We start from the raw sequence: 20,422 nt of genomic DNA, 5'->3' as shown, positions 1-20,422 counted from the left end.
CATGAAAGAGCCATTGTGTCTAAGAACAGGCACATGAGACCACCGCTCAAGAAATGTCTGCTAAATGCTGAGCACAAAAAAGTTCATGACTATTTCCAATGAACTAAAGCCTTTCTGTTTGGCAAGACTTTTCTGAACTACCCCACCCTATTCAGACTGAGGGAATATCCTCGGGTCCACCTCGGTTCACCAAACCTCTGGAATATCTTACAATGTTTCAGATCCAAGAATAATAACTTATATTCCACGTTTCCCAGAACGAGAACGCACCCTCAGGGTGAGGCAGGTGAGTCTCCCCATGCTGGCAACAGCCGGTGCTTACCCCCCATTTATTTCTGGCTTTGTCCCTCTTCGTTAATCTTTACTTTTACAATTATCTCTTCTCTTTTAGGTCTGTACGATCGATAATCCACACAGAGCTTTCATTAACTATTTCAACTCTCCTGATCTCCACTATTCCAAAACTGTAAGGCTCTGGGGACTGTGGCATACAATTCGGAATTGTGGTGTAGTGTTTCAATCAATTCACCGAACCAGCCATACCTCGTAAACCAGAGTATAAGTCCTCAGAGACAAACACAGACTGGGACTTCTGGTATACCCGGTAAGCCGGTACCACGTCTGTCTGGAGCAGATGTTCAACCACAGCGGATTGCCGAGCTGGAGCAGAGATAAGTGAGGAACATGGACTAGACCGGCTATCAAGTTAAAGAAAAAAAAAAATCCCTCCTAATGCAGAAGCAGCATTCTTCCAACAGATCATTAACTATAATACTGTAATGCTGCAAAATGTAAGCCCTAATCATTGGCTCCTGTAATCTATTTTCTCTTTAGATGACACAGTAAAATAAAAAAACCAAAACAACACTAAATTTGTGGAGAGAGGGCATGGTTTCATGACCCAGCCCTGTGACTATGGTCTAGGACGGTGGTACTCAATATGGCAGCTGCTAGCCACATGTGGTTATTTAAGTTTAACCTTAAATAAAATTTAAAATACAGTCTCTGAGTCAGACTAACCACATTTCATGTGCTTAATAGTCACAGAGGCTACCATGCAGTACAAATGTAGAATATTTCCATCACTGCAAATATTCTGGTGAATGGTACATGTCAAAGTCACCCTTTGATAATTCAATTAAACTCCTGCAAGCCTCAGTTTCCTCTTGCATAAAAAGGGAACAATACCTGCCTTACTGAGTTGCTGTAAGATTTATATACAGTACTATGAATGTCCTTGGTAATTTTAGTATAGTTTGCCAAATTATAATTTTACATATATATATATATATATATATACATATATATATATATATATATATATATATATATATATATATATGGGCCAAGGCCTATATATACATACACACATATACATATAGAGAGAGCTTTAAATATCTATAAAATAAGAGTCTAACAACTGTCAATAAAAGCGGCTATCAAAGACAGTGATTATCAAATCTCAGGTTATGTGAATGCTGTCCAGGAGGAGGGGGAGGGGGGGAAGAACACACCGGTCAGATCATCTCAGGAATGCTGCATTCAGGAGGAATACAGATTAGCTGAAGCATGTCCGGAAGAGTCTGGAAAACAGTGAGGGAAGAAGCCCAGGAGTTCTCAGCTGGGAGAAAAGGACTCAGCAGGAGAAGAGGAGAATGCATCTTGAAATAAAGGGTTGTCCAGGAAGGGGGGTGTGGATCTTGGGCAGCGGCAAAGATAATCAAGAGATGGGCTTAACCCATTGTAAAGAAAATATTTACTATTTGGTTGTTACCGGTGGAAATGCTGCCTTATGGAGAAGAGGGCTTGTGATCCCAGAAAGTGGGATCAAACACAGTGGTTCTCAAACTTGTGGGTCGCGTCACCCAGGGAGCTGGAAAAAATTCACATGCTTTGGTCCCACCTCCAGGGCTCCTGGTTCAGTAGGTGTGGAGTGGAGCCCATGATCTTTGTCTCTAACAAGTTCCCAGGGGCTGCCCTTGACCATGCTGATTAGAGACCACTCTTTGGAGGCCACTACTCCAATGCAAACCGGAAGAACCCCTCAATGACCGTATACCAGGGGCTCTTGAAACCAAATGGGCATTGGACTTTGCAACCTTCCAAACCCAGTGCTGCAAGGACTCCCGGAAGGTCCTGGGCAGCGCAGACCGCACGGATGCCCCGCCTGGGAATACACAGAAGGCAAATCCTACAGGTCTCTTGCCAGGTATACCCTTGTGTCTTCACCCCAAGCAAACCACTTTCTTGTGGTTTTCCTATTTACGTAAATGGCTGGTAATGCCGTCAAGCAATGCCACATGGCGTGAAGGAAACAGCCCATGCAAAGACTGTTCTGTAGGCCGCAGTCTCCAACTGTGGGTTCAAAACTGGATCACGCTGGAGTGGCTTTCCAGGCCGCAGGGGCAGTCAGACCCAAGAGGGTAGATGCGCTGTAAGGCATTCAATCTCAGTACTCTGACCAGCATGGAGACCAAGACGACCGGCATTTGGCTCCATCGCTTGCCTTATTGGAGGCAATGGCCACATGGCCAGATGAAACACAGCTCAGAGCTTGCCACTACTCTCACCACAAACAGACATTTCACACAGAGATCTGCACCTCAAGTTTTTAGTGATTTTATTCATGATAGCCAACCCTGAAAAGAAGCCAAATGGACATCACCTAGCAAATGGATAAATTGCGGCATATCCCTTAAATGGCATACTAGGCAACAATGAAAAGGAACAGATACGATCTCACGGGTATGAGGAATTTGAGAAACAAGGCAGAGGATCGTAGGGGAAGGGAGGGAAAAATGAAACAAGATGAAACCAGAGAGGAGACAAACCGTAAGAAATGCTCAATCTCAGGAAACAAACTGAGGGTTGCTGGGGGAGTGAGGGGTGGGAGGGCTGGGTGATGGACACTGGGGAGGGTATGTGCTTTGGTGAGTGCTGTGAAATGGGTAAGACTGATGAATCACAGACATGTACCCCCGAAACAAATACATACATTAGATGTTAATTTTTTAAAAAGAACAAATAATGGATATACACGACAGGGAAGAATCTCAAAACTTCCTGCAGGGGGCACCTGGATGGCTCAGTGGGTTAAGCTACCGCCTCCAGCTCAGGTCATGATCCCAGGGTCCTAGGATCCAGCCCGGAATCAGGCTCTCTGCTCAGTGGGGAGCCTGCTGCCTGCTTCCCCCTTCTTTCTGCCTGCCTCTCTGCCTACTTGTGATCTCTCTGTCAAATACATTTTAAAAATTAAAAAAACAAAACAAAACACCAACTTCAACCTGAGTAAACAAAGCCAGACACCAAAGACACTATATGCTGTAATTTACATGAAACTTAGGGAAGACAAATCTATAGAGATGTAGGGCAGACAATCCCCAGGGGTGGGGACTGACAGGGAAGGGACTCGGAGAAATCTTTGGGAGTGATGGGAATGTTCTAGATCTTGACTGCTGTATGGTTACACGAGCCGGTACATCAGGCAGTACATGTGAAGTATGTGCATTTTGTTGACAGTATACGCCAAGTTAATCCCTTAAAAACAAAAATAGTGTTTTCTGCTTCATTGGGTCCATCCTAGTTTATGTTGTGCTTAAAAGTGGTGTCCCTGATTGCCTCTGAGAGGAAACAGGGACAGGCGTGGGAAAGAGTTCTTCAAGCTGTTTACCCTTTTGTACTTTTAAACTTTTGAACTGTGAGGCGGTATTAGCAATTTCTTAAAATAAGCAAAACTTAAAAATAAGAAAAAGAATTTTTAAAAACATGTTCTTTGTTGGTAAGATGAGAAAGACACAGTCCTAAGACTGTTGGGTCGTTGCTCAACCTATTTCATGTTGTAGAAATCCTGCTGTTTGAGACAGGCACTATCTGTGGTCTGTGTTTTATCAAACTCTTTGGACCTGTGAGTCAACGCCATTTTTTTAAGTATTATTTAGTATTCCAGCATTTTTCATAAAATATATCATAGATAAGAACACACACACACACACAGACACACAGAGTTTTAAAATAATCAGAACTTGAATGTCATGTAACTACCACCAGAGCCAAAAAATAGAACACTGCCTATACCCCAGAACTTTCTATGTGCCTCTCTGTGGTCATACCTTCTCACTCCTCCCAGAGATAAACACTTCCTTGATTTTAGGGATAAGAAGGTCTTTCTAGGGGCACCCAGGTAGTTAAGGGTCCAACTCTTGATTTCAGCTCAGGTCATGATCTCAGGGTCTTGGGAATGAAGTCCATGTGGCTATATACTGAACATGCAGCTTGCTTAGGATTCTCTCTCTCCTTCTCCCTCTACCCCTCCCCCCGCCCTATTTGTCCTCTCTTTAAAAAGAAAAAAAAAGAGAGAGAAAGGAAGAAAAGACTGTGTTTCGAATCTCCTATGTGTATAGCCCTGATCAATACTGTTTAGTTTAATGCATGCGAAAACTTTTTTAAAAACTGGATAATTCTACACATACTGTGTGCTTTTTTTGCCCAAAGTTATGTTTGTAAAATTCATCTACATTTGTAAAATTCATTGTTGCGTACAGCTGTTTATTTTCACTGTGATATAGTATTTTTTTAAAAATTTTATTTATTTGAGAGGGATAGAGGGAGAGAGAGCACCATCTGGGGGATGGGCAGAGGGAGAGAGAGAGAGAAGCAGGTTCCCCACTTAGCAGACAGCCACATGAGGGGTTCGATCCCAGGACCCTGAGATTGTGACCTGAGCCAAAGGCAGAAACTCAACCGACTGAGCCACCCAGGTACCCTCACTGTGATATAGTGTTTTAAGGTAGGAATGCATGTATTACAGTTTACTTATCCATTAAAAGATTCATGGACACTGACACTTTTTTTGTTCCCATTGCCTATTAAAAGAACAAATCCAAACACACGGTCTGACATTCAAGATGACCACACTGCCCCCAAAGATGTGTCCAAAATACCTAGCCAGTCTCACCTCCCCACTTTTCTCTACCAACCATCACCTAATTGCACCTGTTCAGTATATCGATCAAAATAAAAGAACAATGTCTTAGGGCTGGAATGCTGTTGACCTTATATGAGATCTACCCAAACCATTCCTGTCCCTCCAGGTCTTATTCAGTCATGGTCATCTCAGGAAGACCCCACAATCTCTTCCAACCACCATGCTGTCACTCCCCCAAGACTCCATCATCGAATGATGCTTTCTCTGTTTCTTCCACCACACCTGCTTCATGCAGCCTTGTGTTATCCCATGTTATGGCCATGTCTCAGATTTTGGGCTTCTATTTGCATGGCCCTAAAATCTTGCGGATAAAGGACAGCTGAAAAATGTTAGAGCTTTTGAACCCCAACTCAAAATCTTGAAAGCTACTGCAAGGATCAGGTACTAAATCATTCAAAAAAAGGTTTAGAAAATTAATTTCCACAAAAATGCAATAATGCCAATTAAAGAAAAAAAATCATTTTTTGCCTAAGACAAGATTTGGGTTTCTCATATTTCTGACACTGATCTTTTTTTCTCATAAAAAATACAGAATTTTAGAGTCCCTAGGACATAGATTGCTAGAGTGTCACATAATTTAAGATCACTTGATAAGAAGCACACTATTTAAAGAAAATGATGACCTTGAAAATCATTTTAACCCCAAAAGCAAGAGAAGGAGACAGAACGCCAACATTTTAATGAAATTAATAAATGGATCAGAAATCACAACTAATAAGTATTTCAGAATTTTAAAACTGGGGCTCATCTTTCTGCCAAAGAAAATACATGCATGGAATGTAGATACTGCAAAGAGGAGAAGAAATAAAACAGAGAAGCAGAAAGCTATAACTGGACTGAATGCCTGACCATTGTTTGCCTCTCCATCAAACTAAAAAAAAAAAAAAAAAAAGAGAGAGGATGGGGGTGCCCTCCTGGCTCAGTCAGTAGAGTGTGTGACTCTTGATCTCAGGGTCATGAGTTCAAGCCCTACACTGGGAACAGAGCTTACTTAAAATAAAAAGAAAACAGTTTTATAAAATGGATGGAAGACATCACTCCAAAATAATACCAAATATGCCTTTCAATTACTTTATGCAAAAATCATTCTTTTTAATTGATGCTATTTAATATGCATCATAGAAAAATGATTTGTAATTTACATTATAGAAATCAGGCTAACATTGTTAATATAAAGAGTTCTGACAAATCAACAGGAAAAAAGCCCACTGGCACAACTAAAAATATGGACAAAGTTATTTATAAACAGATAATGCAAAGAAAAGATAATTATAATGGTTCTTGAACATAAGAAAAAATGCCCAAACCTAGAGAAATGCAAATTAAAACCAAATTGGGAAACCTTTTTTCACCTACCTGACATGCAAGATCACAAAGTTTGGTAAAACACTGTTGGCAAGGGTATAGAGAAACAGGCAGTCACACACATTGCTGGCTCTGGCTGGAGCATAAACTTATAGAACTCCACGGAAATTCTATAATGATATTCATCAAAATTACATGTGCACAGGGACACATGGGTGGCTCAGTCGGTTAAGCATCCAACTCCTGATTTCAGCTCAGGTCATGATCTCGGGGTCTTGGGATTGAGCTAGGGATGAAGGCTCCCTGCTCAGCGGGGGGTCTCTAGGGGATTCTTTCTCTCCCTCTCCCTCTGCCCTTTCCCCTGCTCCCACAAGCTCCATCTCTCTCTCAAATAAATAACTCTTAGAAAAAAATACACATTCTTTTGGACCCAATAATTTCACTTCTGGGAAACTGTCCTATAGACATGCTTTCAAATACGCAAAATAATGCATGTCCAAGGCCATCAGCTAGAACACTGAAATACCAGAAGTTTGGAAACTATCTTAATCCACCAGTAGGAGAAAGGTTAAATAATTTGTGACATCTTTATGATAGAATTCTATGCAGTTGAAAAATAAGTGATTGCCAAAACATACAAAAAGAGGAATACCTCAAACAGTATCCCACAGTTTGTACAGAATATTGCCTATTTTAAAAAATATGCACAGTTTGGAACAATACAGAAGAAACTGGTAAAATTAGTTGCCTCTGGGAGAAAACTGGGTGGCCAGAGAGAGGCATGGGAGGTAGATCTCTGAAATGTGTACCTTTTTTTTTTTAACCTTTAAATGTTTGAACTCTGAGGCTATTAACTGTTTAAGTAAATAAATACAATTTAAAATTAAGAGAATCTTAAAAACATGTCCCTCATAAGTAAAATGAGGGAAACACAGTCCTAAAATTATTGGACTGTGGCTTGATCTAGCACAATGCAATATATCCTCCTTATTTGAGGGCTCATATAACTTCAGAACAGGATAAAGAAATTTGGAGTAAACACGAGAAACACGTACAGCTAAAATATCCAAAATAAATTCACATTCAGTGACCCTGAAAAGATACAGCTCACTTTAAGAGAAATCACGACAAGCACAAATCAGCAGAAAAATTTTTAAGTTGCTCCAGGTAGCCTAGAAAATGGCAATCTGTGCATGTTTTGTTAACTTTCTTACTTCCTAACTTTAAGGTTACTAAGTCTATGTCCTGTAACAAGGTATCTCCTGCCTGTCCCCTACTTATTTTGCACTGTGCTGATCATGCTTATTACCAGGACACAGTTGCAAACAAAGCCTTTTCTCCACCCTCCAACAGAAGACAGGGCACAGGACCTTCCGCGAAGGAGCCAGCCACCTTCCCTGCCCTTACTGGTGAAGGGCTTTTTTTGGAGAGACGAACCTGTTGATCAGGGGCTTCTCAGAGAACATTCCTGTAGATTCTATTTTGTACTTCACCTGAAAGTGTGACTGTTTCCAACACTGTGCACACACCTGGGGGAGGGGAGGCGGGGCGGCGGGGCCATGTACATTATCCACCTGTTTGCCTCCTGTTTTCTCATCAGGGAGTAAAGACTGTAAACCAAACCCTCCAGGGAATGGAAAAACAAATCATTCAGTGCCCATCTCAGGTGGCTGATGAAGGCGGCGCAGTCTTAAGCATGTACCTAAGCTGGTCCAGATGCCTGCTCAGGGTGCAAGAGCGAACACAAGTACAAGCACGCCTGTACTGGCACGATTTGGGCCAGCAGGACAAGACCTGTGAGTTTTCGAAAGCAAAAGCCGAAGTTTCCAACCGCGCTGGGCACACCTGTATGTACAGGTGCACGCGGGTCAGTCGACCACCTCCCACGCCACGCTGGAGACGCTCACGGAGGATGACAACCGTTTACTGGGAAGTGCTTCTGGAGGAAAGTTGAAGTGTGCGTCTACCTGTTCGAGAAAGGTGGCCCAGAAAGTGGGGCAGGGCAGACACTTCCTCTGCGGGGTTCGGGATGCACCCCCCACACCGGGCCCGGGGCGCGCCCTCCGCCCGCTCCTGAGCGCCCCAAGGTCACCTGCCCTCCTGGGCGTCCCCACCCACCCCGAGCTCTCACCAGAACAGCAGGTTGGCCGCGACGAAGCCGAGCAGGCTGCGCAGCGGCCTCTTCCAGCTCAGGAGCTCGTCCGCGCGGCAGCCCAGCCACAGCACGGGCTCCCCCAGCAGCCAGGTCACGGCGGCGGCCACCCCGCCAGCGGCCTCCTCCTCCACCTGCCGCGCAGCGCCGGGCGCCACCGCCCCTTCCTCCTGCGCTTCCTCGCCCTGCTCCTCGGGGGGAGTCCTGGGCGGCGGCCGCGGCCGCAGCGCCTGCTCCCCGACCGCCGGAGCCGGGCATCCCTCGGCGGCGTCCTCGGGAGGCGCCGGGCTCGCCATCTTCAGCCGCGCTTGCAGGCGGAGACGGGCACGCGCGCGGCGCGCCTGGGTGTCGGCGCCGAGAGGGCGGCGGGTCCTCGCGCGGGGCGCGCACAGCGGGGCGCTGGCGGCTGGGTGCCTTGTGACGTCAGCCCCGGCGGCGGCGGCGGGGGCGCCTCCCGGGGGAAGTGGGTGCGGCCAAGTTCGCGCAGGGGCGGGGCGCTGGGCGCCGAGGGGCTGGGCGGCGTCCCGGGGAGCGCGCGCCCCCTCGGTGGCCTCGCTCGGGCCCGGGCCCGGTCAACCGCGCATCTTCACTTTCCGCGGTCGGGGGCCCCGCTCGCCGGTGCGGCGGTAGCGGACGCCCCTCCCGCTGGCAGCGGGTTTCGGGGGCCGCCTGGGCCACCGCAGCAGAGGTCTTCCGTCCTCTGCGAGTAACGTGATGCTCTAAACGCTGGATTGAGAAACGAAGGGAAAAAAACGTCTGGGTCAATTAAGGAGCGTCAGGCCGCTGCGGTGGGGGAGGGCGCTTCCCCTCGCCGACCTGCGGGCAGAGGCGGCAGCTCCCCCGTGCGCGCTGGGCTGCGGGAGGTGCAGGTGAGCGCGAGCCGAGGAGCCCGGTCCCTGCGGAGACCCGACGCTCTGCGTGTGGCGAGTAAGCGTTGGCAAGCCTTGACCATGGTTACTTCTGAGTCACTCTGGTCTCCGAGTGCCAACAGCCATCAGGACGTGGGTAAGGCGACCGTGAGGGGGTGGCAGGGAATCCTGAGCCCGCCCACACCGGGCCTCCCTGGCCCTCGTGTTTCTGGATGAGCGTGAGGGGGAGGGAAGAAGGATAATTGCTGTGCTCACTTTTCATTGTTTGCATTTTTAAAAAACGTTGTAGCCTTTAATCCCGTTCTTAACTTTCCTCTGGAGCAAAATGCCCCTGCCCCCACCCCGAGCATTCTACCTGCAATGAATTCGGGCTCCTGCAAGCCTCTTGGATTTCGTACTGGCAACGGGCCGGCTTTCGGCTTTCACGAGCTGGATGGGGCTCATTCCCAGAGCAATTAAAGCCTGTTGTTTCAAGGGAGCCTCTGGGGAATGCTCTGTAATGCTCACCTGGGTGGTCATTAAGGGTTTATGCCTCAGTGTACACATATTTGAAAATTCATTGATGTGTGCATTGCAGACGTGTGCACTTGGCCGTATGGACTATATTCCTAGAGTTCACCGGAAGGTTTCTTGCACACCTACTATGAGCCCAAAGAGCTTTGCTAAGCCCAGTGGATATGGCTTCCACCCACAGGAAGCTCACAGCCCAAGGAGGGGCTAATGACAACGTGATAATCGCTGTCATGGAAATAATTGATCTGTGCCAAAAGTCTTAATTTAAATCACCCAAATTAGGGAGAGTGGAAGAGTCAGGTTTCAGGAGGCATTTGGTAAGGATGGCATCTGGCCTGAATTGTGAGGAGGGAGGTAAAGTGGTGGTTTGGAGGAGCGGCAATAATTTCTGTTGGGAGAGCAACGAGATGGGTGTGGACTTACACTTGGGCATGCGCAGTTCCTTGTGGGCATTTGCCGCAGACCCCCAAGGCCTTGAATGATCCACTAGCGGTAGAAAGTTCTGGGTTTGCGGGGGTGGGGGGTGGGGTTCCTGAAGGCAGGGCCTGGTCTCTAGCATGTGCGACATACCCCTGAGGAGAATCTGACCACCGCATAGAAAGTGGCCAGGGAGGCAATGGAAAAGCACGTGGAAACAATTCAGGTATTTTTTTTCTGTAAAATATAGACTCTTTTCCCAGATGTTGGTTCCCTCTGTAGGGCCCTACTGCAGAAGCTTCTGAAAGCTATAAGGGGCTTTACTGTGTCATCTGGACTTGGTTTAGGTTTGGATACAGCCCCTAGGGGTGCGAAAGTCTACCATTTTCACTAGATTCTGCAGCTGGACTGGAGAATGCGGGGCAGAGGAGATGAGGAACCAGGTCATTCCCATTGTCCACACCAGTGTGAATGTGCTTCCAGTAATATGGTTGCAAGATTCTTCATGTTCCTTTCTCTCCCCCAAATTCTAATTATTGTCATCAGGATCTATGGAAGTAGGAAGGGGTATAGACAAGAAGAACCATAAAAGCTAAACTTCAGTTCCCAAATACGGTTTGCAACACGTTTTATCTCTACTTAAGAGAGATTATCGGGCGCCTGGGTGGCTCAGTGGTTTGAGCCGCTGCCTTCGGCTCAGGTCATGATCTCAGGGTCCTGGGATCGAGTCCCACGTCGGGCTCTCTGCACTGGAGGGAGCCTGCTTCCCTCTCACTCTCTCTGCCTGCCTCTCTGCCTGCTTGTGATCTCTCTCTGTCAAAATTAATAAATAAAATCTTTAAAAAAAAAAAAAAAAAGAGAGAGATTATCTCTTGTCTTTTATCGCTACCCATAGCTATGTGAGTCTGCTCACCTTTCTCTTCCAACAGTCGCTAGTAAGCTTGTAATAGGAGAGAAAAATGGCGAATAATTAAATCTCACTCCAGAAGGCCACATAGACAACATTGAGCTAAGCCTTAGAATGAGATGGAAATGCCCAATAGTGCTTTTATTTTCCTTAAAAGGTTTTCTATTAGAAGCCTACAGTAGGGGGCACCTGGGTGGCTCAGTGTGTTGAGCCTCTGCCTTCGGCTCAGGCCATGATCTCAGAATCCAGGGATGGAGCCCCGCATCGGGCTCTCTCCTCGGCTGGGAGCCTGCTTCCTCCCTGCCTCTCTGCCCACTTGTGATCTCTCTCTCTGTCAAATAAATAAATAAAACATCTTAAAAAAAAAAAGCCTACAGTATATCCGTGACTCCCACATGAGAGAGCCGTGCACACACGTTAGTCCCGCACGTAGAGGTTTTAGTGTTGATAATTTTGTCAAAGTCATTTTACCTTCTCATTCTCACCATATCCTCTATTCCTTATTTCTAATTTTCTTGCATTTCCTTACTACTGAGCCAGGAGAACTAGACCATTATCTCCAAGCCCAGATTAACGGGAACGTCACACCACAATAGCATCATGCAGGAAATGGAAAAGAAGCTCGGACCCAGTTTCCAAGGCCCAACTTGTAGAAGGAATTGGGTATCTCTCCTTAGAGCTGACTGTTGTGCTTTTAAGAATTGGAATGTCCAAACTAGAATCATCTCCATTTGACAAGCATCCTGTCAGGGTGGTGCTTTCTTGAGATGAACAACCTCGCACACCAAGATGGTGGCCATCCATACACCAGTTGGGCCACCTAGTTTAGGGATCAGCCCTGCTATTCCACAAAAGAGGTTTTTAAGGCTTCAGAATGGTTAAAGAGAACTGAGGTCATATGACAACAATAATATATCCTGAAAAGTTACTATTCATGTATCCCATGCGCATGACACACAGTCCGCAAGGATGACAGCAGGACATTATCTTCTACTAGGCTAGCGGTCACACCCAAGTCCACACGCCAGCTCTGGTCCTATGTTGGGGGAAATCATCGAGAGCACATGACTGCCGGTTGACCCTTAAGAGGGACCTGGACAACTGGAGGCTCCTTACCGCTTCCCCTGTTCTTGGAATGTCTGTTTTGTAGCTGTGGTTCCCACAGGGGGAGCTGTTTCAAGGATGCAGTCTTGAGAGAGTCAAGTATTGTTGCTTATCGCCTCTGTACAAACTTAAGATTCTGGCGAGCTGGTCTGGATATCTTGCCCAAGACAAGCCCTGTCTGTAAGTTCCCTTGCTTATTCAGCTTGCCACCTACCACTCTGGAGTGGCCTGCCTCCTCCTTCAGTCTCTCCTTGCCCTCCCTGTTGGGGGGATGGTGGAGGGAGGTGTTCAGATTTCACCTGGGAAGCTGCCAAAGTTGTGAACCTCCATCCTGGTCTGCAACCTCTTCTTGTATCCCTCCCACCCCCCTCCCCCACCCACCGTGGTCCTGGTTCTACCTCATTGCAATTTTGTATCATGCATTCCTTGTTTCTTCATTTATTGATCATTAAACATTCATTAAAGGCTGGTTGTGGGCTTACAAGAAGACAAACAAGGCTGCTTATTTCCCTCCTGGCTCTAGGTCATGGGCAAGGGAACCTGAAGAAGGTGATCACGGGAAGGGAGGGGAGGGCTGTGGTATATGCACAGCCTGAAGGCAGGCAGGGAGCCAGCCTGGCCCAGGGGGAAAGCCATGAGCTGCTCTGAGCTTGAGCCCAGAGTGGGATGAGCTGGTGGTTGCTCAAAAGGGCCTCCTCCTGGGCGCTGCTAAGGAGTCTGTGCTTTGGGGTCATTGGTGGGCTTTCAGTAGGAAGGTGAAATGGCTTGCTTTGTAGTTTTATTTATTTTTATTTCTTTTATTAACATATATTATTTGCCCCGGGGGTACAGGTCTGTGAATCATCAGGCTTACACACTTCACAGCACTCACCATAGCACATAACCTCCCCAGTGTCCATCACCTGGGCACCCTCTCCCTCCCTTCCACCCCTCCAGCAACCCTCAGTTTGTTTCCTGAGATTAAGAGCCTCTCCTGGTTTGTCTCCCTCTCTGGTCCCATTTTGTTTCATTTTTTTCCCTCCCTGCCCCCGACAACCCCCCACCCTGCTTTTCAAATTATATCAGTGAGATCATATGATAATTGTCTTTTTCTGATTGACTTATTTTGCTTAGCATAAGTATTATGCTAATTCTAGTTCTATCCACATTGTTGCAAACGTCAAGATCTTGGTTTTTATGATGGCTGCATAGTATTCCATTGTATATATACACACCACATCTTTATCCATTCATCTGTCGTTGGACATCTAAGTTCTTTCCATAGTTTGGCTATTGTGGACATTGTTGCTGTAAACATTCAGGTGCCGTGCCCCTTTGGAACACTACGTTTGTATCTTTAGGGTAAATACCCAGTAGTGCAATTGCTGGGTCATAGGGTAGCTCTATTTTCGACTTTTTTTTTTTTTTTTTTAAAGATTTTATTTATTTGACAGAGAGAGATCACAAGTAGGCAGAGAGGCAGGCAGAGAGAGAGAAGGAAGCAGGCTCCCTGCGGAGCAGAGAGCCCGATGTGGGGCTCGATCCCAGGACCCTGGGATCATGACCTGAGCCGAAGGCAGAGGCTTTAACCCACTGAGCCACCCAGGCGCCCCCTATTTTTGACTTTTTGAGGAACCTCCATGCTGTTTCCCAGAGTGGCTGCACCAGCTTGCATTCCTACCAACAGTGTAGGAGGGTTCCCCTTTCTCCACATCCTTGCCAACACCTGTCGTTTCCTGACCAGTTAATTTTAGCCATTCTGACTGGTGTGAGGTGGTATCTCACTGTGGTTTTGATTGGTATTTCCCTGATGCCGAGTGATGTGGAACACTTTTTCATGTGTCTGTTGGCCATTTGCATGTCTTCTTTGCAGAAATGTCTGTTCATGTCTTCTGCCCATTTCTTGATTGGATTATTTGTTCTTTGGGTATTGAGTTTGATAAGTTCTTTATAGGTTTTAGATACTAACTCTTTTTCTGTTATGTCATTTGCAAATATCTTCTCCCATTCTGTCGGTTATCTTTTGGTTTTGTTGACTGTTTCCTTAGCTATGCAAAAGCATTTTACCTTGAGGAAGCCCCAATAGTTCATTTTTGCCCTTGCTTCCCTTGCCTTTGGTGATGTTTCTAGGAAGAAGTTGCTGTGGCTGAGGTCAAAGAGGTTGGTGTCTATGTTCTCCTCAAGGATTTTGATTGATTCCTGTCTCACATTGAGGTCTTTCATCCATTTTGAGTCTATTGGTATAGGAAACAGTCCAGTTTCATTCTTCTGCATATGGTTGTCCAATTTTCCCAACACCATTTGTTGAAGAGACTGTCTTTTTCCATTGGACATTCTTTCCTGCTTTCTCAAAGATTAGTTGACCATAGATGGCTTTGATATTGAGGTATGTGCCCTCTATTCCTACACCATGAAGAGTTTTGATCAAGAAAGGATGCTGTACTTTGTCAAATGCTTTTTAGCATCTATTGAGAGAATCATATGGTTCTCGTACTTTCTTTTATCAATGTATCACATTGATCACAGGAAAAATTTTAAAAATAGAGTAAGAAAAAAAATTAAAAAAATTTAACTTTGGAAGACCAAGAATTGTGGGGGAAAAGCCATGAATTCTACGTGTTGCTTTCCCTTAGCTCTGGAGTTCCACAGTTCTTATTGATTGGTGAACTTGGTCTTGGCTGGATGTTCTTGCTGATTTTCTGCGGGGGGGTGGGGACAGGGGATGCTGTTGTAGTGATTCTCAAATGTTTTGCATGAGTTGGAATTGTACCGCTCTTGCCAGGGGCTGGGCTAAGTAAGCTGCTCAGGTTCACTCTTGGGAGCTTTTGTTCCCTGAATGCCTTCTGTAAAGCTTTAGAGGATGGGAATGAAAATGGCGGACTCCCAATCTGTGGCCTGGAGGAGCTGGGAGCTCAGGGCCCCACTCCTAAGTACGCCCTCAGAGAAAAGCAGTCAGTCACTCCCGTCTCCCTGGTCTCTGGCCGTGCTCCCCCACCTATGACCATATGTTTCTATCTCTGGCGCATGGGCCCATTTGGAGTCTCCAATCCCAGCAGATTCCTGCAGTCCACACCCATGCCGCTCCTCCTGGAGGAGGAAGGAAGGGGTCTCCCTGGACCTGCCACTGTGAGTTCCTTACCCGAAGAGCAGTGGCCCGACTGTGCCTCGGATCATGGTTTAAGTAACCCCGAGCTGAGACTCCCCCTCCTCGGTTCCTTCTCTGCAACCAGTCTCCGCTCTCTGATACCTGGAGACTCTGCCACACTCAGACATCCCGGTCTTCCTGTGACCCCATGGGTCCTGAGGCCACACTGTCCCTGCTGAGGGCTTGATCCCCCACTTAGCCTCTGGAGCGACGTCCCTCAGTGGAGCAGACTTCTAAAAGTTCTGATTTTGTGCTCTGCTGCTCTGCCATTTGCCGGGAGCCGGCCTCTTCCCCTGCGGTCTTTCTTCCCTTCACCTCGGATTCACTTCTCCGCACGTCCTACCTTCCAGAAAGTGGTCACTTTTCTGTTCCTAGAATTGCTGCTCTTCTTCTGTCTCCTGTTGAGTTTGTAGGTGTTCAGAAGGGTGTGATAACCATCTAGCTGGCCTCCTGGGACCGGATGATATCTGGGTCTCCTGCTCCCCCGCCATCTTGCTTCCAACCCCCCTCCCCTGTTTGTGTTCTGGAAAGCTGTCTCTGGACAGTGGACTAAATAAATCCTGGCAGAACCACTGGAAGAAACTTCTTCCTTATCATTCAGTAAGGTGAGGAGCAGAGGAGGAGGAGGAAAAAGAGGAGGAGGTTCATCTGGCCCAGGTAGAGCGTCTGTAGCTCAGGGAGCAGCAGGGGTCCTGACCAAGAGGTAGAGCCAGGCAGAGAGAATGATCAGCGGGAAAAGAAAGTACAAGAGGAGTTCAGAGGCACCTGCCAGAGCGGGTCACCTGCGTGGGACAGAGCATATGTTGAGACTTTCGCATAAACAGATCAGATGGAGGGGAGTTTTGAGGACCAGTTCTCCAAGTTTAGGGTAAGTCCTGTGAGCGATGGAGAGTTCTGGAAGATCGTGGGTTTCTTTCTGTTGTTCTTACCAAGAAAATAGTAGACTCAAAACCCCAGTCCCCTGAGGTCCCAGCACACCAGCTCGACGTCGTCCATTATCAAAGCAAACCTGCGGAGTGATTGACTTTAAACCCAGGCTGCAAATCAGGCCTGCAGTCCCCAGGGGGCATTCTCTAAGCTAAAATTAGATTCGTGGAATGTAATGAAAGAGCTAGGAGAGTCACATCCTACAGACATCCCTTCAAAATGTGTTTTTGGCTTGTCACCTGTTACTAATTTTAGTTCATTAGAAATCAGGCACAAAACCTGGAGGCTGGGACAGTGGCCCAGGCTGCACTGAGAACACACAGGCGGGCCGTGTCACCTGTATCCTTTAGACCATGGAGGAGTGGGCACAGCTGGGCGTTTACTGCACAGCCAGGGCTGTTTCTGGGGACCCTGAAGCTTTACAAGACTCATGTGCTTTCTGAACCATCAAAGGAATCTAAAATTATATTTAATACAGTTCGGAGTTTAGTATATTTGCTTGCAGACCAGTTCATTGAAACTTGATGGTTTCTCTGTACCCCATTTGCACTCTCCTGCCCCCTTCCCCTGCCCTAAACCAGAACTACCCCCAAAGTAGCTTTGGAGGCATACTCTGAATTGCCTGGACAAGGGCCTGGCTGGGACCAAAGGCCTTTCTCCTTTCTCCAGGGAGAAGATACATGTCAACTCAGGGTCCCACAGGCTCACTGGCCTCTGCTTCCAAAGCCAGATTCCGATGGACCCTCACATTCCCCTGGTGCTGGGCAGCTGGATTTCTCAAAGAACCTCGGCCACCTGCTAGCATCTAATATACCTATAGACTGTTCACTCTCCTACGGATGAGGTGGTTCTTGGTCTTGCCCTATAAGGAAGGGAGGTGATGGAGTTGGAGGGGAGAGGCTCCCTTTCCTGGAATGTTCACCCCAGGGGTGCCTGGGTGGCTCAGTCAGTTAAGCATCTGTCTTAGGCTCGTGATCCCAGGATACTGGGATTGGGCTTTCTGTTCAGAGGGGAGTCTGCTTCTCCCTCTGCTTCTTCCCCCAGCTTGGCTGTCTCGCTCACTCTCTCTCTCAAATTAAAAACAAAAACAAGTAATGTCCACCCCAGTGGGTTCCAGAGAGCACCTGGTCCCACGCCTTGTCATTTAAGCCTATACCTTCACTGTGTCTGATTCCTCATAAGCCTTGTTGGGAAGGACAGGTAGAGCTCACAAAGACAGGCCCACCACCCACCTACCACCACCCTGGAACCGGAAATAGCATTTACAAATGCCTTGTTAACTGCAGTCACCCATAGCCCCCGAGACAGGAAATACTAGAGTAAGTCTTGATTCTGGTCTTTCCTTTATTCCCTCTGTTGAAATAACCATATGTCAGGTTAGCCCATGCCCGGTCCGGTTTACGCCTGCTGACTAGCAAGGGTATTAATACCACTTTGCTTTCTTTCTCAAAATTGTCTTGATTTGGCTGAATAATTATATGGACTCACCCATCCATCTCCAGTCTTTCAATCGTCGCTGAGAACGCTTCCTCTTCAATGCTCCCATGTCCATATACCTTGTTCTCCAGTCTCAGCGCTGCCACGCCTGCTCAGGCTCCATCACTTGGTGCCTGTCTGGACCAGAGCAGCCTTGTACCCCCTTCTCTTTCAAGTCCAGATCGCCTAGGACTGTGTTACTCGTCCTTGAAACTAATGAGGCTTTTCAGTGAAAGTCAAAGAACAGAGAAGGAGAAGACCTGAATTGGATCTATCAAGAAATATGAGTTGATGATGTGATTTTCTAGCTATTCCACAGAAAGAGCCTAGAATCCATGACACCCCATGGCAGTGAGCTCACTTACAGACTAGGTGTTGTTTTGTACTTCCTATCAGAAAAGAGCTGAGGCTCCTTGGAGAATGCGCTGATACTAGGTCTGAGTTAGGATCCACTGTGTGCCAGAAAGGAAGACATGTTCAAAGACTATTTAAATCCTATGTCAAGGGGCGCCTGGGTGGCTCAGTGGGTTAAAGCCTCTGCCTTCGGCTCGGGTCATGATCCCAGGGTCCTGGGATCGAGCTCCATGACAGGCTCTCTGCTCAGCAGGGAACCTGCTTCCTCCTCTCTCTCTGTCTAGTTGTGATTTCTCTCTGTCAAATAAATAAAATATTTTTTAAAATAATAAATCCTATGTCAAACGGACAGAGAAGGCTGCTTTGAATGGGATCCCACTTACCAAATCTGGGAAACTTTGAGGATCAAAAATTTAAATCCTGCTAAATGATTATATTGAGTTCAAAAAAAAAAATTCATTACTCCATAATGATACTCAAAAGGGGTAGGTAAGAAGCTCTGCTTTGCAAGAGATGAGTTAAGAAGTACAGACCCTAGATTTAGTGAAGTACCATTTTGTTAACTCTCAATCAGTGGTTCAGGCAATAGTCATCACTGAACCACTGGGAAAAAGACTAAGGGAGAAGTACTTACATGATCTACAGCTTAGTTATTAATTATAACGTGTGTCTTTGCCTTGGAGAGATCACCACCGTATTGGCATCTCCTCATACTTGGCATCTCCAGCAGTGGGACCGTCTGACCTTATGGGTCCCTGACCTGATGCTGTGGGAGGAACACAACAGAACTTGCTGGAAACATTTGGCCCGAATCAAATCCTAACAAAACTGTGTCCTACATTCTATAGGTCAGTTGACCTAGATCTTCAAGTGTTTGATATCAAGAAGACAGGAGGGGCACCTGGGTGGCTCAGTGGGTTAAAGCCTCTGCCTTTGGCTCTGGTCATGATCCCAGGGTCCTGGGATCAAGCCCCGCATCGGGCTCTCTGCTCAGTGGGGAGCCTGCTTCCCTTCCTCTCTCTCTGCCTGCCTCTCTGCCTACTTGTGATCTCTGTCTGTCAAATAAATAAATAAAATCTTAATTAAAAAAAAGACAGGAACACTTTGAGGAAGAGAGGTATAACAGCCAAAGCAATGCGTGAAATTTGATGGGATTCTGGATCAAAAAAACAAAACAAAACAAAACACTATCAAGGACATTTGGAGGGAAAATGAGGGAAATTTGAGTCCAGAGTCTATGCTAGATGATTGGTTGGATTAATACTGCTCTTCTAAGCTCTGATACTGGTGTTAGGATGATGTAAGAGAAGGTCTTCCTTCTGAGTGATGCCGCATGCAGTGTTTAGGGGTGACATGCCAGGACCGCAGCCATTTGGTCTCAGCAAAAGGAAGTGTTCTGTGTGTATAGAGAGAGTGGAGGGAAACAGGTGTGGCAAGATGTTGGTGAGTCTGTGTGAGGGGTATCCGGCTGTTCATTGTACTGCTCTTTCAACTTGTGGCTTTGAAAATTGTCAAAAGAAAAAAATGTTTTTTAGAAGACTGAGAAAACAAGAAATAGAGAAAGTTCTTAAAGTTATTTTTAAAAAGGACAGTCCTCTTCTGTTTCCTTTTCCCCATGACTGTGACCTTCAGTGATTTCTCCTTTCCACAAAGTCTTGCTTGACTTAAAATCTCTGTGACGAGCCAAAGTGTGGGAATCCAGGGGTGAGGGACATAGTGTAGCAACAGGAAATGAAATAGTTGTTGTCTCCAGAGAACTGAAGCTTTTTTTAAAATTCAATCTTATATTGCACAAGAACCTATGTACTAGGTACTAAGTCTGTATACTATGTACACACTACTGTGTACTTGGCCCTTGTACTGTGTACAGGATCATATGAGAAGCATCATGAATAATAGAAAGATGAACAACAATATGGATTCTGCCTTCAAAGGGCTTAAAATCTAACACAATAATCGACACAGCAAACATTTTTTGAGTGGCTCTTATGAGCTAAACGGAAGACCAGGACAAAGGTTCTAATTATTATTATTACTATTACTATCTATAGTATCCATTATTATACACAGTCCCTCCCATCAAAGACATCCTTTCTTGTCTTTGAGAAATACAAACACATACATTAATTTCAAGACAATAAGACCTAATGAAAAATCATTATCATTGTCTAAATATTATGACAAGCATCCAGGGACAGCTTAAGAATAAACAGTAAATCTGAGTTAGAACTTAAAGAGCAGGTTGGGATGTTTTCAAGACAAATCGGTAGGCATTCCAAGTAGATAGAAT

General features: G+C 46.3%; 1 protein-coding gene and 1 long non-coding RNA gene across 2 annotated transcripts in view; one reads left to right on the top strand and one right to left on the bottom strand.

Moving 5' to 3' along the window:
* RETREG1 (reticulophagy regulator 1) overlaps window positions 1–8,786 on the bottom strand; it is a 121,948-nt gene extending 113,162 nt beyond the window's left edge. The window contains exon 1 of the mRNA XM_045999502.1: window positions 8,421–8,786. Coding sequence (XP_045855458.1) covers window positions 8,421–8,737 — 317 coding nt within the window. The 5' untranslated portion in view covers window positions 8,738–8,786. The remainder of the gene's footprint in view (window positions 1–8,420) is intronic.
* Window positions 8,787–8,982: 196 nt separating this feature from the next.
* LOC123938266 overlaps window positions 8,983–20,422 on the top strand; it is a 42,676-nt gene continuing 31,236 nt past the window's right edge. Inside the window, exon 1 of the long non-coding RNA XR_006817699.1 lies at window positions 8,983–9,446. This is a non-coding gene — a long non-coding RNA (uncharacterized LOC123938266). The remainder of the gene's footprint in view (window positions 9,447–20,422) is intronic.

This window comes from Meles meles, chromosome 3 (genome assembly GCF_922984935.1).
Source record: "Meles meles chromosome 3, mMelMel3.1 paternal haplotype, whole genome shotgun sequence".
Classification (NCBI taxonomy): domain Eukaryota; kingdom Metazoa; phylum Chordata; class Mammalia; order Carnivora; family Mustelidae; genus Meles; species Meles meles.
Note: the sequence above shows the minus strand (reverse complement) of the source record. Positions and strands in the feature narration are given on the sequence as shown.